Genomic DNA, 14,216 nt, shown 5'->3' with positions numbered 1-14,216 from the left:
GGCCGTCTAGATGCAGTTAAAAATCTGGTGTCTGATCGAAAACTTCAATTATGAGGCGTAAAAAAATTCATCAATCGAATTACAGGCCCGGTATGAATAAAGCATCTACGAGGCCGGCCAGTGTTTTTCGTGACTTTCATTAGTACCCATTCTACAGTGATTATGGCGTCAATCCGAGTAGCGATCGCGTGCGACCCACCATCAGAAGCAAAGCGACGAAAACGCCCCGCTATAACTCGCAGATATGAGGCGAAGTTGCTGGTCATCCGCTTCCGTGATCCGTATTTTCCGCCCCAAGGTCTGCCGCCAGTGTTTTCGCAGGCGATATCTCCTAGGGCTTCCTGAGCTGAGCTCAACAATAAGCCACTTGAGAAATGCACGTAAGTTATTGGGCGCCGGGATCAAGGAGACCACAATATCCCACTGTAAATCCAAGTCACAACAGCTATTTAGTGTACGTGGTGCAACCCCGTCACGGCATGGCGCCACGACCACCCTGTAGGACTCTTAGATGTTGATATAGGGAAAGAAAAGCCTGATGACCTATATCATCATTGCCATATCCTGTCAAGAGTATGTGAGACCGTGCTGCCGCTTCAATAGTGTGATACGGTTTTCATCACTACAAAGTCATCGTTCAGTCGCAGCCGACCAAACGTCATCATGATCGCAGACGTCACTGAGAAAGATGTTCAGACGTCAGTCAAGCACAAATTCAACTCGGAGGACGAACAAAGCTCCCCTATAGAATGGACAGATGAAGAAGAGAGGCTCTTGGTGAGAAAGTACTTAACACTTACTCCTTCACTCAGCCAACTCCGTCCTTCTGAACCATAGCTAACAGGCATGCGTGACAGGATTGACACTGCCATCATGCCTCTTTTGACACTTGGATTTTATGCGTTACAACTTGACCGCGGAAACATGTGAGTACCTTGAATATCATAGAAATGCGGGATGAGTGACATTGACCATCGTCACAGAGGCAACGCTTTGACAGACTTTTTCCTGCGCGACATCGGCATCACACAAAATCATTTTAATATCGGCCAGCAGCTGTTGTCGCTTGGAATCATTATACTTGAGGTAAATCTATTCCCAATGGTCAATTATTTCCATACTAACGAGTTAAAGATACCCATTAATTTGGTTCTCTATCGGATTGGGCCCGTACTTTGGCTGGGTGGCCAGATGATGGCGTGGTACGTAACTGTTAGTGCCATGTTGAAGCTCTTGAAGGCATTCTAACAAATTTTAGGGGCCTTATTGCAACGTTTCAGGCTTTCCAAAAGGGCCTTGCTGCTTACTATGTGACAAGATTTCTTCTAGGGTGAGTAGCGACTACTTCAGGCCGAATTTATAAGTAGGCTTGGCCTTCATGGACCAGTCCTGGCTATTAAAGTGGCCTTTCGACTAACACAGATATCGTTCCAGACTTGGAGAAGCTGGGTTCATTCCTGGTAGTCTTTACACTATAACCCGCTGGTATAAACGAAATGAAACTAGCAAGCGATTCTCCATTTTCTTCCTCGGCAACATGCTGGCCTCTGCGACATCTGGTCTCATTGCCTTCGGAATGTGAGTTTTTGATAATGAATTGAAACAAACACCTCTGACTCCGTCTTACAGCCTTCGTATGAGAGGCATTGCTGGCTTGGGTGGATGGCAGTGGCTTTTTATCGTAAGACTATCACTTGTGCGCCTTGATGTGCAGAAGGTTACACAGATGGGAGAGCACACTGACACGATGGCACAGTTAGAGGGAGTTTTCACGGTCGTCGTGGGTGTTACATTCCTCTCGTTTTTCCCCAAGAGCCCAAGTGACCCTACGTCTTTACTCAGGTTCAAGTGGTTCACAGAGCGTGAGCGACAGATCATGGTCGCAAGAATACTTCGGGATGACCCATCCAAGTCCCAGTCCCGGCCACGCATCAGCTGGCAAGAAACGAAGCAGGCTGCAAGTCAAGCCTTGTCCATATTCTCTGGGACTTCAGCTGACCACGACTTAGCTGAGCAATTGGCGACTTCTGCCGCACGTTGGCCTGACCATTTGCGGACTCGCCCCGTCCTCAGCATTCGGGTCGTATGCACCCTCTCTGGTAACTGGAATGGGCTATGGCAGACTCGAGTCCAATGCGTTGATCTCCATTTCTTACTGGATGCTATTGTTCTCGATCTTATTTTGGGGATGGGCCGCGTACGTACTCAACATGGTGGTATGCTGAGTAACTCACTAACTACATTGAATGCAGTGATAGAACACGCATTCGGGGACTTTGGGTAATCTTAGGCTTGGTCATCTTCTGGGCACTGAGCGTAAGCACATCCTCAGCACACGAATTTGCTCATCCAACAACCTCTGCAGTTGGCAACGCTCTGACTCAGTTGACAGATTGGCAATTGGAGTCTGGCAGCGTCTCACGATAAAGCAGCACGGTTTGCCGTACTTACAATCACGATCGCACTCTCATGGCCGTGGCGTGAGTTATACAACCCCTTTGCAAATGCTGTACAGCACAGAACCTTGACTGACACACTAGTGGAGATCCCGTCAACGGTTCGTGGGTATCGCTGAACGCGAAAACAGCCGGTGAACGGTCAATCACCATGGCCATTCATATCATGGCCGCGAACTGTTCGGGGCTTGTTGGGAAGCAAGTCTTTCGTCAAGAAGATGCGCCGGTGTACCGTGAGGGCTGGAAGCTCATTCTGATTCTGTCATCATTGGCAGTCTTGTTCTCTGTGCTGGCCAATATCCAGTACTATCTTGGAAATGCTCGTCAGGTCGCCCGTAGCGGCTTAAAATATCTATATTGAGCTTTCGACCACGATTCTGGACTTTCTGAGGTGGGTGAGAAACCATCTGAAAGACGGAGAAATTGATAGAGAACTACATTGGTCAGTTCGGCTTACCTCTCTGCCACGCGGTAGACAGAAACGGCGGCGTTCCCCAAAGATCACCAAGAAGAGGTTGTCAAAAAAGCAGGCACATCACTCAAATATGACTACCTGACTTTCAATTGACGCCGCGCAATATCTGGTGGAATATGCTGATCGCCAACCCCTGCTACTTCTTCCGACCATATCGATTCACGGGCCTAGGAATGCCCAGGCTCTCCCTCAAGCTCTTCTCTTCATACTCAGTCCGAAATACGCCTCGTGGCACAAGCTTAAGGACAATGTACTCGGCAAACTCATGTGCGCCGTCGATTAGCAGCGTCTTAAAGATTGCAAAGCCGCCCGTCGTATCCGTAATGGACTCGCGATTAGCGACGAGGTTGGTGGCCTAGCCCAATGGAGCAACGCTCAGCAGTCTGTCAGATAGCTGAATGATTCCCATATGCAAAAGACACAATGGCCGCGGCCCGGCCCTTGATCTTCATGTCTACTTCGTACTCATTGGGATATGGCGAGTTAATATCGATTTCTGCAAAGTTGATGCCGTTATATTTAACCGCGACATCAATGGGCCAGAGAGAAGAGGCCTCTTCTAGCTTACGCTCCACGTTGTTCAACGTCTCGTCTCGAATCACTGCCGCGCCGGTGAGGATGAGGAGGTGGTCTAGACTCCGCCCGGCGCCCGATTAGTGTTAAGGATACATGACGCCGCGGCTCTGCTGGCGATCGACAGTGTAGGCAACCGCTAGGAAGGGCCGAGACCCGAGGTTCCGGAATCCGTCAGTAAAACGATTGTTCCCGCGATAAGTGTGTTCAAAAAGGGACAACATACAGGCCTCTGTTGATTAAACCATACTTCTTCAGTCATATTTACGTGTCGCACAACCCTGAGCCATCTACCCCATGTTCCCAGTCACACGGTCCACAAAAAGAATTGCTGCCTTGGCCAGCGTGCTCACCTTGACCACTGCGTCCGCGATAAAGCGGCCGCGGCCGCATTCTTCAACAGGACATGTTTGGAAGGATCCGAAACCTCGAATCAATTCCAAGGCTAACGGACCAATAAGAAACCTCGAACGCCCCGTCACAACCTCCTTTCTAGATTTCGCCGCGCTCGACCCACGACGGTGCTGGCTGGCTTATCATATGCTTGACAATTCCCACGGGGCTGAGACTTTGGAGAACTTTGCCAAAATGGATGGCTTTGTCGTTGCCACTAAGTACGACAAGGCAACAGACGCTATTGTAGTCGCTGCCCTAAGCCAGGCCATCAACTGGGCCAATGCCAACCGGCCACGGCAAGCATGGCAAGTATGGCAATTATTTATGGCTCGTTATCTGCCTAGGAGCGCATCAAGCAGGGCGGGATCGAACAGCTGCAGAACGTCTTGAGGCCGGGAGGCGCGCAAAGTCCCAATGCCAAGCTCCTCATGACCCTCCTGTGCGATGTCAAGGTACGGCACGGAAACTGGGACCTGCAGCACCTCTTCAACATGAGTAACTTGGATATATCAAGGAGATGATGAAGTACCGGGGAATGGGTCGAGATGCGCACATTGCCTGTTGAGTATTTGTCTCCAGAGTAACCGATTCGCTGTTGATACGCACCGCTATTGCCTCTCTGGGATGCGGTGCTAATGGCTGCAATGTGCTGATGCCAGTGCCACACGGGCGGGCCTGGACGCAGAGCTGTCTGATAGCATCAACTTTGCGTTCCATCACAAAATGATCGTGTATGGTAGGGAGTGTCTTTGTTGTAGAGGCGGTGGACATGGCGACCTGCAGAAATGCGAGCTTTGGACGAGATCTGAAGCATTTGAGGGCACTGCCGAAGGTGCCCTAACGTAAAACATAGACGGTTTTCTTTCCATGATGTATCAGGAACAGGAGTGGTCTTTCATTGGTAAAACATCGCCGATGTCACATTCTTCATACTATGCATTCGGGACCGAGCAATGTTTTTATTCTTATCGCCCGTATCAGTACAAACTCAGTCGGCTCTGCCTGAGAGGATCAGGCGTCTGATAGCATATAGCATCAGTGCTTTGACCCTGGCCTCACACTCCACACCCAAGAACTCAAGTTTATCGAGAGCTTCTTGAACCCCCATGGATCGACGCTGACGATCTGCCCAGCCTAAGAGATCACATCAGCCACCAGCTAGATCTTCAAATCAACTGAACCATTACTCACCCAGAGTCGGGTTTGCTGCTGTGTCGCACACCTTGCAAAGGGAGCCCACCTCCGAAGCTATCCTGGCCATTGCCCGCTTCCTCGAACTGGTGAACGATTTCCGTCTTGACACCGATCCGCCCCGTCGGTGTGAAGAGAACCTCCTCGCTGCTGTTGTCATTCGTAGCGTGTGTGTCGAACGTGCTGAAAGTAGGCTTCGTGCTCGTCGGCTTCATGTCGCCCCCGGTGTGCTGGCTGGGACCACCACTGCCACCCTTCATCATCTTGAAAACAGAACGCTTGTGGCTACCGTTGCTTGAGGTTCCCAAAAGGCGAGGAGCGTAGCGCTTGGCAATGGCCTTGTAGGATGGAATCGAGGCGGCCAGGATACCAATGTTCGTTTCGATAACTGACCAGTACATCGCGCCCGTGATAGCCCAGGTGGGGTCATCGGAGACGAGCATCTGGGGAATGTAGGTAATTCGGATGATGGAGGACACGCAAGCACTGCACACATCAACGTCAGTATCGCCGCGGGCGCCATCAGGCCTTTGATGTACATACAAGAGACCTAGGCCTAGGATAACGGCCAGGCCAATCTTCTGCTGACGAGGGATCTGCAGCTTGACAACCAAGGGAATCGGGAGCGTGTAGGTTAGAATGTCGGTAAAAATGTTGACCGCGGCATTGGCAAGATAGAAGGCGTTGATGTCGATACACTTCTTGTCTGTGGGCAGGATGCGGACGTCGTAGGCTGCGCTCACGGGCGCGCATTGGAAAATGCAAGCCAGGACGTTGGCGCCAGCCTGGCAACATATGACACCAACCATAACCATGGCGACACGGCGAAGCTTTCGATCGCCGAGGCGCATGTAGAGAGCGAGGACCGAAATCTTGATGAAGCCGAGACAGGCGTTGTAAAAGATGGAGGAAAGCCATACCACCTGCAGATAGGTGATGAAGTTTTCGGTTCCGCGGGCTATAACCTCTGGATAGTGGCTACCGAGGCCATGTTCCACGGCTAGGTTCTCTCAGCATGTTTGCGTCCTTCCCTTGGTTTCTGGTAACTTACACTTGATGACACAAGCAATGAAAGCCCAAGATAGAAGCTGTTCTGGTGAGAAACCTGATGTTGCAAAGGCGGGAGGTTGGGCTTCTTACGGCAGCAACTATGATGAGGTCTGAACAACAGCGTCAGCAATCTTCTTGCAAAGGTGTATGGAAGTCTTACAGTCATCTGGCCCAACGGACTTGACGACAGCGACTCTGGCATATATCCTCAAAATGAGGGTAAAGAAGAGTAAAACAGCAAAAACAGCGGCGACTGCAATGACAGTCGGGCCCTGCGTCTCAGACATGGCGACCAGACCACACTACCGTGTAACCGTTGTCAGAGATTACTTATGAAATGAAAAGAGCGTGTACTAGAACGCCAAAGGCAGAGGTAGCGAAACCGGGAATGCGTCAATATATCAATACAATATGCACCACGACTGTCAACCGACATCCGACGTGGAGAGAGGGGTTGCATGAGTTAAATCCCTGAACAACAGAGCCTCATGTCAGATGTGTTACAGTTTCTTGGGCCAGCACCTGCATTACTCGGAAAGGAGGTTACATGCAAACCGGAACCAATGCCCATGGAAGGAGACGATCTCGGCATGTTTGTTCCAAACATCAGACTACACTGCAATATGGGTGTCCTCGAGCGCCTCTCGGCCTCGCCACACCATGAGATCACGCACACGAGCAGGCGTTGGATGCACAGACCCAGCCCTACTCTCAAGAATGACATGTCAGAGATTTGCATACACAAATGCCAAAAGTGTTCCTGCGGCCCGAGGGCTCGACCGGGGTTGGCCACGGCATCATCCTGGGCGAATGCAACGACAAAACTCCAGCCTCCACTTAATCAGCCTATCGGAAACCCATCACCAACATTCCGCGTTGCATCCATGTACGAAAGGTGGGCTGGAAGGTCTGGAAGGCAACTGACGGGGTCCAACTTCAATTTGTCTGAATCTGCCTAGTTGATGCAGCTTCCTGTTCCTGGACCAACGGAGGCCCAGCAGCATGGACCTGTTGCATATAGTGACATTGATTCCCACAGAAGTAAAGATGAACGTTCAAAATTCTCTTTTCGGTTGGGCTCAGTCGATCAGGCACTGTCGTTTTGGCATTTCTGAACAGATTTTGAAGTGTCCAAGGAGACGGTGAACGACAAGGTAAGTGCCGAAAGAAACTTGACTGTCGGCGATGAGGGAGCTGTTTCATCGGAAAAAGTTCGCAGAATTTGCATTAGCCATCTGTGTGGACGACCGCTTGGCCTGCATTCATTTTCTTGATCGAGATTTGCCGCGTTTGGCAGCCGAGAGAGGGAGCCCCTGCAACATGGCAGTAGAATCCATGCGGCTCACGCTCTTTGAGTCGAAAGATAATGACATCACGCTGCCGACGTCAACTCGCATGAAGCCGTTTTCTGCCAAATTAGTCGTTGGCAAAGTTTTGGCCCAATCTTCGCCTGCTGGGCAGGATTGAGCCGAAAGGATCAAAGCGGTGATGACCTACTCTTGCGCGCCTTGCGCGCATCCGTTGGATCGACAAAATCAACACCATGAACCCGTGGAGGATGCTGAAAAGAGCGGATTCAGGGGCTCGCGTGCCCGTCCTTCGCCACGGTCCTTGGCGCCAGCTCAGGGAACTGCTGAAAAGTGATAACTCAACGTACACGGAGCAGCACTTTGAGCGAGCCCAGCCTCGATCTTTGGCGCCGTCACGCCTGGCAAAGTCAGCAAGAGGACGGATGACGCCCGCCGTTCAATCTTTCCGCACTACTGCTGCCTGTCAGGTCCGGGGAGACAAATCTAGCGCTTCCGCTTCAAGGCAGGGGTGTGGAGTGGAGGATGTCAACCGTAGCCACCCATGCTCGACGTTGAAATAACCAACCGTCACTCATGATACGTCAACATCCATGAAGGCTCTCCACAAGAAAGGGCCTTTCTGCAGCTAGGCAGCACGTCAAGTCATTCTCAGTCTACGGGGACTTGGAAGGGCCAACAAGGCTTCGGGACTCTTGGCTGCCGCAGGACCTGCAGATGTCAGAAATTCTTCAGCATCGAGTTGATCAGTAATAGGCCAAAGCTTCAATGCAGCAGACGCGAGTGGAGTTTTGGGCCCCGCCTCACGCTTCGTGTTCAATCCTCCGATCGGCGTGCACAGCCGTCCGCGTAAGGTTCCATTGCATGTGCCCCCATTTTCGTAGCAACAGCGAGTCGTGAGCCGGGGGATTGACCGGGAGAGGCGTCGGCGGAAAGGTGTCAGTGATTGGGTTATATTAGGACGATCTCCATTGTCAGTTTTGAACTGAACCAACTAATGGAGCAGATGCCCCTTGGGTCCACCACACCCGCTCTATGCCGGGCACTTGTCGTCTTATGGAAGAGATCGACCCCGTCGCAGCGACTGAGGTCGAGAGGTATCAGATGGGGTATCATGCAGGAAACCATGTCCGTTTTGTGCTGACTCTAGTCACTAATGCCGTCTCGTCTGCATACAGCAATGCGCACCCGCGCGATGCGACAGGTGCCATCTCAGTTTTGGGTGCATCTGTAACCAAGAGCTCGTCATTGGTCATGCCTAAGCTCGCCCGCAGCATCGGCTTTGAGGAGATGTGGGATGTTTTCCGGGTGTGAGGCAATCCCTTTGGACCCCTCCAGGTTGTTCATTTATCGCTGAGGGTCCTCGCATCTCTTCAGAAGCACAGCCAGCAGTTCATCAGTCCGCGGTCCCCTGCATCTGTCTCGGATAGCCACACGCTTCTTCAACTGCCGTCGGTGCATAACTCAGGAGTTTGAGTCAGTCAACGAGAATGGCCTTGCTCAGCTTCAGCAGCCTGACGCTGCTGATTGTGGCTTATGTCACCTTCAATGTTGTGTATCAAGTGGTTCACTACCGCTTCTTCCACCCGCTCGCCAAGTTCCCCGGTTCGTTCTGGGGCAGCGTCACCAGGCTATGGATCACCTATCACAACGTGAAGGAGGATGAGTGTGCTACATACCAAGAGTTGCACAAGAAATATGGTAATTGCTGACTTGGGGCCGGAACCGTTTCGTGCCTGTCAATCCTAACTGATGTGATTGCCAGGTCCCGTCATCCGCATCACACCGACGATGCTCCTCGTCAGCGACGCGACGAAGCTCCCACAGATTTACAGCCGCAACGCCAGCAAGTCGAAGCACTACATCACGGGCAGTTTCGGCAAGGATGAGTCCCTCTTCAACATGCAGGACGCCAGCGTCCACGCGCGCTTCCGCAAGGTCGCCGCTTCGTCGTACAGCTTCAGCCACGTCAAGAAGATGGAGCCCATGATCGATGACAGGATCCAGAGCTGGGTGGACAGGCTGGACGACATGTTTGCGAAGCCCCGCCAGAAGTTCGACTTTGCGCCCTGGGCGGTTTACATGGCCTACGATGTCATTTCCGAGGTCGGGTTCGGCGCGCCGTTTGGCTTTGTGGAGCAGGGGAAGGACGTCGAGGGACTGATCCAGGGCTTCCACGACGGTCTCGTGCCTTTTGGTATCATGGCTCGCTGCTATCCCTTCACCAACTGGGTCAAGAGCACCTTTTTGGGCAAGTATCTTGTCGCCAGCCCTGAACAAGACTCGGGAATCGGCACTCTGATGCGCTTCCGCGACCGCCTCATCACCAAGAGATTCGACGACATCAAGGCCGGAACGACGGGCGGACGCATCGATCTGCTTCAAACGTACGTCGATCGTTGCACACCCGAACATACTACCCGGTACTGACTTTGCCGGCAGATTTATCGAGGCGCGCGATGAGAACGGCGAGCCCCTGACGCTTGACTACATCAAGGCCGAGATTCTGCTCGTCCTCCTCGCGGGCGCCGATACCACTGGCACCGCGTTCCAAGCTCTCATGCTCCACATCATGTCCAACAGCGCGGTCTACGACAAGCTCATGGCCGAGATAGACGCCGTCACCCGCGACGGAAAGCTTTCGGCCATGCCCCAGTACGACGAGGTCACCACCCACTGCCCCTACTACATCGCCTGCGTCAAGGAAAGCATGCGCCTCAACCCCTCGGCGCCCAACATCTTCCCCCGCCTCGCGCCAAAGGGCGGCATGGAGCTCGCCGGCCAATTCGTGCCCGAGGGCACAGAGGTCACATGCAACCCCTGGCTCGTCCACCGGGACCCCAACATCTACGGGGCCGATGCCGAGGTGTTCCGCCCCGAGAGGTGGTTGGACGCCGAGAAGGCGAAGGAGTATCAAAAGTACAGCATGGGGTTCGGGTACGGCGCCCGCATCTGTCTCGGACAGGAGATTGCCAAGATGGAGCTCTACAAGGCACCGCTGCAGTTCTTCCGCACGTTCAAGCCGGAAATCTTAAACAAGGAGAACCCGGCAAAGTATTTGGTCAAGGGCGGTGTCAGTTACTTTGAAGACATGTGGGTGAACATTGAGCGTCGGGCATCGGTCGTTTGATCGGCTGAAAGACATGCGCCCGATCGCGCAAATAAGGCCCAGGCTGTGTGATGCAATATCAAATAACTACTCCTGACTCTTGAACCCACAAAAGCTTGTCTTATATCAATGTGCACGTCATGTATGAAAGCTTCCGGACAGGACGATTCAAGTCCTGTAGTCAGTCCCATGCTTCTGCAGCTCCGTAATTTACATCTGCTTCACCGACCTAGGGCCCAGAGGGAGCCAGGTCCCCCAAGCACCGGCGAACAAGGTCAGTCTACGTCAGCATCAGCGCGGAGGCGTTTACATTGACACCAAAGTTTACATTCGGGGTCGAATATGCATGAGGCTAAGACCGGCCGGTTGAGAATAAGTGGAAGGCTATCTACGTCCATGAGAGACAACGGACATCGGACATGTCGAGAGGCCACTTCAAGTTATGTTGCCCCGGAGTGTCAGCTTCGCGAAATAGCACCAAGCAGACCAAGCGAGTCTAAATTATGGATTGTATGAAATGTACAATGAGAAGTGGCTGTGCAAGCCTGTATTTAACACCCTTCCATGCAAAGTGGCATCGTGCCAGCAGGATGCAAGCCTGCAGAAGAAAGACCAGCTGGTACTATCCAATGCGTTGGGTAGCCCATACGTGCCAAGTCAATATTTTCAAACTCCTCCTACTCCAGTCCCAGAAAGCCTCCAAAGAAAACAATGCAATGACACGCTGCTGAAGACATTGGTCCGACACAATTAATGCAACCCGCTCTCGCCAGTTTCGGCCATGTACTTTTGACAGTTGAGCATCATCTTGACCTGCTCACCGACGTCGTTCAGGCGACCGATGACCTTCTTGTTGCCATCGACAAAGCCAAGGATAGAATAAGGGATGCCCGTCTCTTTGCAGAATTCGCGAACGTGGACCTGCACGCGACGAAGGTTGTGACGAGGCACGCGAGGGAAGAGGTGGTGCACGACTTGGAACTGTAGACCGCCATGGATCCAGTCAAGCCAAGCAGGGCAGTCTACATCCATCGTTGTGCGAAGCTGGCGCTGGGGGAAGGACTCGCCATCGCTCAGTTCGACAGTGGACATGCCCCAGTGGGACAGAGTGATCTGAACATGTAGAGGCATGGTGATGATGTGCGAGACGAGTACAAAGATGACGCGCATGGTCCAAGTGGGGATGGAACGCCAGACGAGGCAGTAGCCGAAAAGGAACCAGTAGCAGGTCATGAAGGCAATCTCGGTAGGACGGATCCACCAAGCCTTGCTGTTGCCCAGGCCAGACGACCTCTTAGAGAGGACGTGGCACCAGGACAGGAGGTAGAGGTTGAAGCGAGCGATACCCATGACAGGGTAGTATGTGTACTTTTGGAATGGAACCATGACATCGGCAGCCTTGTCCCAAACGTAGACGAAGCCATCGTAGTAGCTCGATGTCAGGGACTTGGCGTACGAGATGCAGGTGGCGAACAGGGGGACGTTCTGAATATCGGGGTCGTGCTCGGGCATGTTGGTGATGAGGTGGTGTACGTTATGGCTGCTCTTCCACCATCCCATAGACAGGCCACAGCAAAAGTCGGCGATGAACAGGGCGATCAGAGTGTCGATCCAGAAGACGTGAGTGATGGCGCGGTGGCCAGCATCATGGGCACTGAACATGATTTGGTGCTGTCAGGTGTTAGTGAAACCCGTCGCAAAACAGAGGCATCCTAGAAAAGAGTACATACCCAGAAGAGACCCAGGAAGCAGGCCGACGTGATATACCACTCATAGCGGAGAGCAACGAAGAAGGCGGCGAACAACGAAGTGTAGCGGACCATTTCCTTGCCGTACTCAGTGTATCGACACTCGTAGTGGCCCTCGTCGATGACCTTCTGGTGCAGAGCACGGTACTTCTGGATAATGTCTTGCTGTGTGGCCATGTCGACGGAGGGATACATGGCAGCCTCCCGTTCGACCTCTTGTTGGATGGCCCAGTCGGTGTACTCGAGGGGAGACAGCTTGCGGGCCCATTCGCCGGTAGGCATGCCCTTGTCCACGGCAGCACCATCGACGGACGACGGGACCGTCCGCTTCCGCAGACCCGACAGGGCGGAGGCATCGAGATCCTTTGCATCTTGAATCTCGATCTCATCGTCGCTGCCACAATCAGATGTGACGGACGAGGCCAGGGAGGCCCGGTCGAGGCCAGGGCTGAGACGGCCAGCATCATCGGAACCACGGGCCCTGCTCGAGTCCGAGTCAGAGTCCGTGGCGGCATCATCTGAGTAATCGGCAACGGCGGGCTCGACGATGACAGGGCAGGTAGGCATCGAGTCGCCCAAAGAGGAAGGGGTTGAGTCGGCCTTGCGGTAGACGCCACCTCTAATTGGCGGTAGCTTGTTGGGCCAGAGACCCGCAGGCTTCCGGCCGATCCGGAACGCCTTCATAGTGCGGAGCGTAGAGGCAGCATGGTATCTAATAGCACCAACAACGGTCAGCAAATTCTTGTTTGGTTTCATGCTGGGTAAGCAAACAAATGAGAATCGTCCAATCGAAGCAGCAGCCGCCGTGCAAGGTAAGTAATCCCCCCGTGCCTGGTAGGGCGCACTGATGGACCGCTAAGCCCGAGCGAACCGGTCGACCCGGACACAAGCAGGACAAAAGGCCAGTGGTTTTCCAGTCCGCCCATCCATCACATCATGCCACTGCAATTGCCATGTGTTTTGGAACGGACTTCCGGGGCTTCGGGTGCGTCGGAACCACCGGGGTCTTTGCATTTAAGCTTAACCTCGACCACCAGGGCTGGCGTGTCAAGGGAGCTTAAAATACAACACTGGTCGCCATGCGGTTTCACTCCTTTTTTACTTACACCTTGATTTCATCAGTCGCATCCCTTCCCACCATGTGGAGGATGGCCAGGCGTCCTCCGGGATGACGCTCGAGCCACGAGTCCAGGCGGAGCACGTACTCCTCGAAAACGACAATGGTCTGGCCTTCGGCGATCAGAGCCTCGACTGCCCGCGGCAGGATGACATCGTCGCGACCCATGGCGACGGTTATTTTTCGGATGTTCTTTTCTTCCGGTCTGCGGCTGATTTCGGTGCCGATGCAGAGGTCGCCAAATGCTTTCAACGGCACAAAGTTGTGTTTAAGCAGAAGACGCAGAGGTCGAAACAAGTCGAAAGTTTGACGGGTTCGATGTTCAAGCTGCTGGCTGCCAAGAATTGCTCTGGTTGCGCTATCGCGATGCGTCTTTCAGGATTAATCGCCGTCAGGAACAAGAAAGGTTGTCGGAAAGAATGGAATACGGGACAAATGGTCGAGCTGACTTGTTGTTGTTGTCCCGAGGAAAAGATTTCGCGAAGTTGGATTCGGCGGTATCGAAAAGCGAATACAGCACCTCAGAGAAGGTAGCAGGCGACGACTGCTGTCTGGTGTTGGTGCTGATGTTGTTCTTGGAAGAGGCGGAAAGAACCTCAGAGGAGATTCGTTTCTGCGTTCTGTCGGCGGACTGATGTAGGGACGACTGAGCGGCGGGGCAGGAGCAGCTGGGAAGGTCGCAAGGAAAGGAACGAACAGCAAACCCGGCAGGAGCAGCTTTGAGGGAACGAGGGACGACAGGGAAACAGCAGTCGAGGCTTTTACATCGAACGACAAACGGACGAGGGGGCGAA

General features: G+C 53.0%; 4 protein-coding genes across 4 annotated transcripts; 2 read left to right on the top strand and 2 right to left on the bottom strand.

The window, feature by feature from the left end:
- Positions 1-757: 757 nt before the first annotated feature.
- Positions 758-2,817, top strand: D7B24_007131 (uncharacterized protein; the record flags this gene model as incomplete). Its single annotated transcript, XM_028641246.1, has 9 exons — positions 758-777; positions 858-926; positions 984-1,086; positions 1,135-1,202; positions 1,259-1,330; positions 1,435-1,578; positions 1,630-1,681; positions 1,757-1,961; positions 2,546-2,817. The coding sequence occupies 9 exons, from the start codon at positions 758-760 to the stop codon at positions 2,815-2,817; spliced, it is 1,005 nt and encodes a 334-aa protein (XP_028494684.1).
- Positions 2,818-3,067: 250 nt separating this feature from the next.
- Positions 3,068-6,428, bottom strand: D7B24_007130 (uncharacterized protein; the record flags this gene model as incomplete). Its single annotated transcript, XM_028641245.1, has 7 exons — positions 3,068-3,286; positions 3,390-3,567; positions 5,092-5,577; positions 5,635-6,091; positions 6,143-6,179; positions 6,232-6,251; positions 6,302-6,428. 7 exons carry the CDS (start codon positions 6,426-6,428, stop codon positions 3,068-3,070), a joined length of 1,524 nt encoding a protein of 507 aa, XP_028494683.1.
- Positions 6,429-8,483: 2,055 nt separating this feature from the next.
- Positions 8,484-10,578, top strand: D7B24_007129 (uncharacterized protein; the record flags this gene model as incomplete). Its single annotated transcript, XM_028641244.1, has 4 exons — positions 8,484-8,740; positions 8,953-9,149; positions 9,214-9,835; positions 9,891-10,578. 4 exons carry the CDS (start codon positions 8,484-8,486, stop codon positions 10,576-10,578), a joined length of 1,764 nt encoding a protein of 587 aa, XP_028494682.1.
- A 729-nt stretch (positions 10,579-11,307) lies between these two features.
- Positions 11,308-13,590, bottom strand: D7B24_007128 (uncharacterized protein; the record flags this gene model as incomplete). The annotated part of the gene is made up of 3 exons (XM_028641243.1): positions 11,308-12,228; positions 12,288-13,017; positions 13,412-13,590. 3 exons carry the CDS (start codon positions 13,588-13,590, stop codon positions 11,308-11,310), a joined length of 1,830 nt encoding a protein of 609 aa, XP_028494681.1.
- Between the last annotated feature and the right edge of the window lie 626 nt (positions 13,591-14,216).

This window comes from Verticillium nonalfalfae, assembly GCF_003724135.2.
Source record: "Verticillium nonalfalfae strain VnAa140/NRRL 66861 chromosome Unknown scaffold_55, whole genome shotgun sequence".
In the NCBI taxonomy this organism is placed as follows: Eukaryota; Fungi; Ascomycota; class Sordariomycetes; order Glomerellales; family Plectosphaerellaceae; genus Verticillium; species Verticillium nonalfalfae.
Note: the sequence above shows the minus strand (reverse complement) of the source record. Positions and strands in the feature narration are given on the sequence as shown.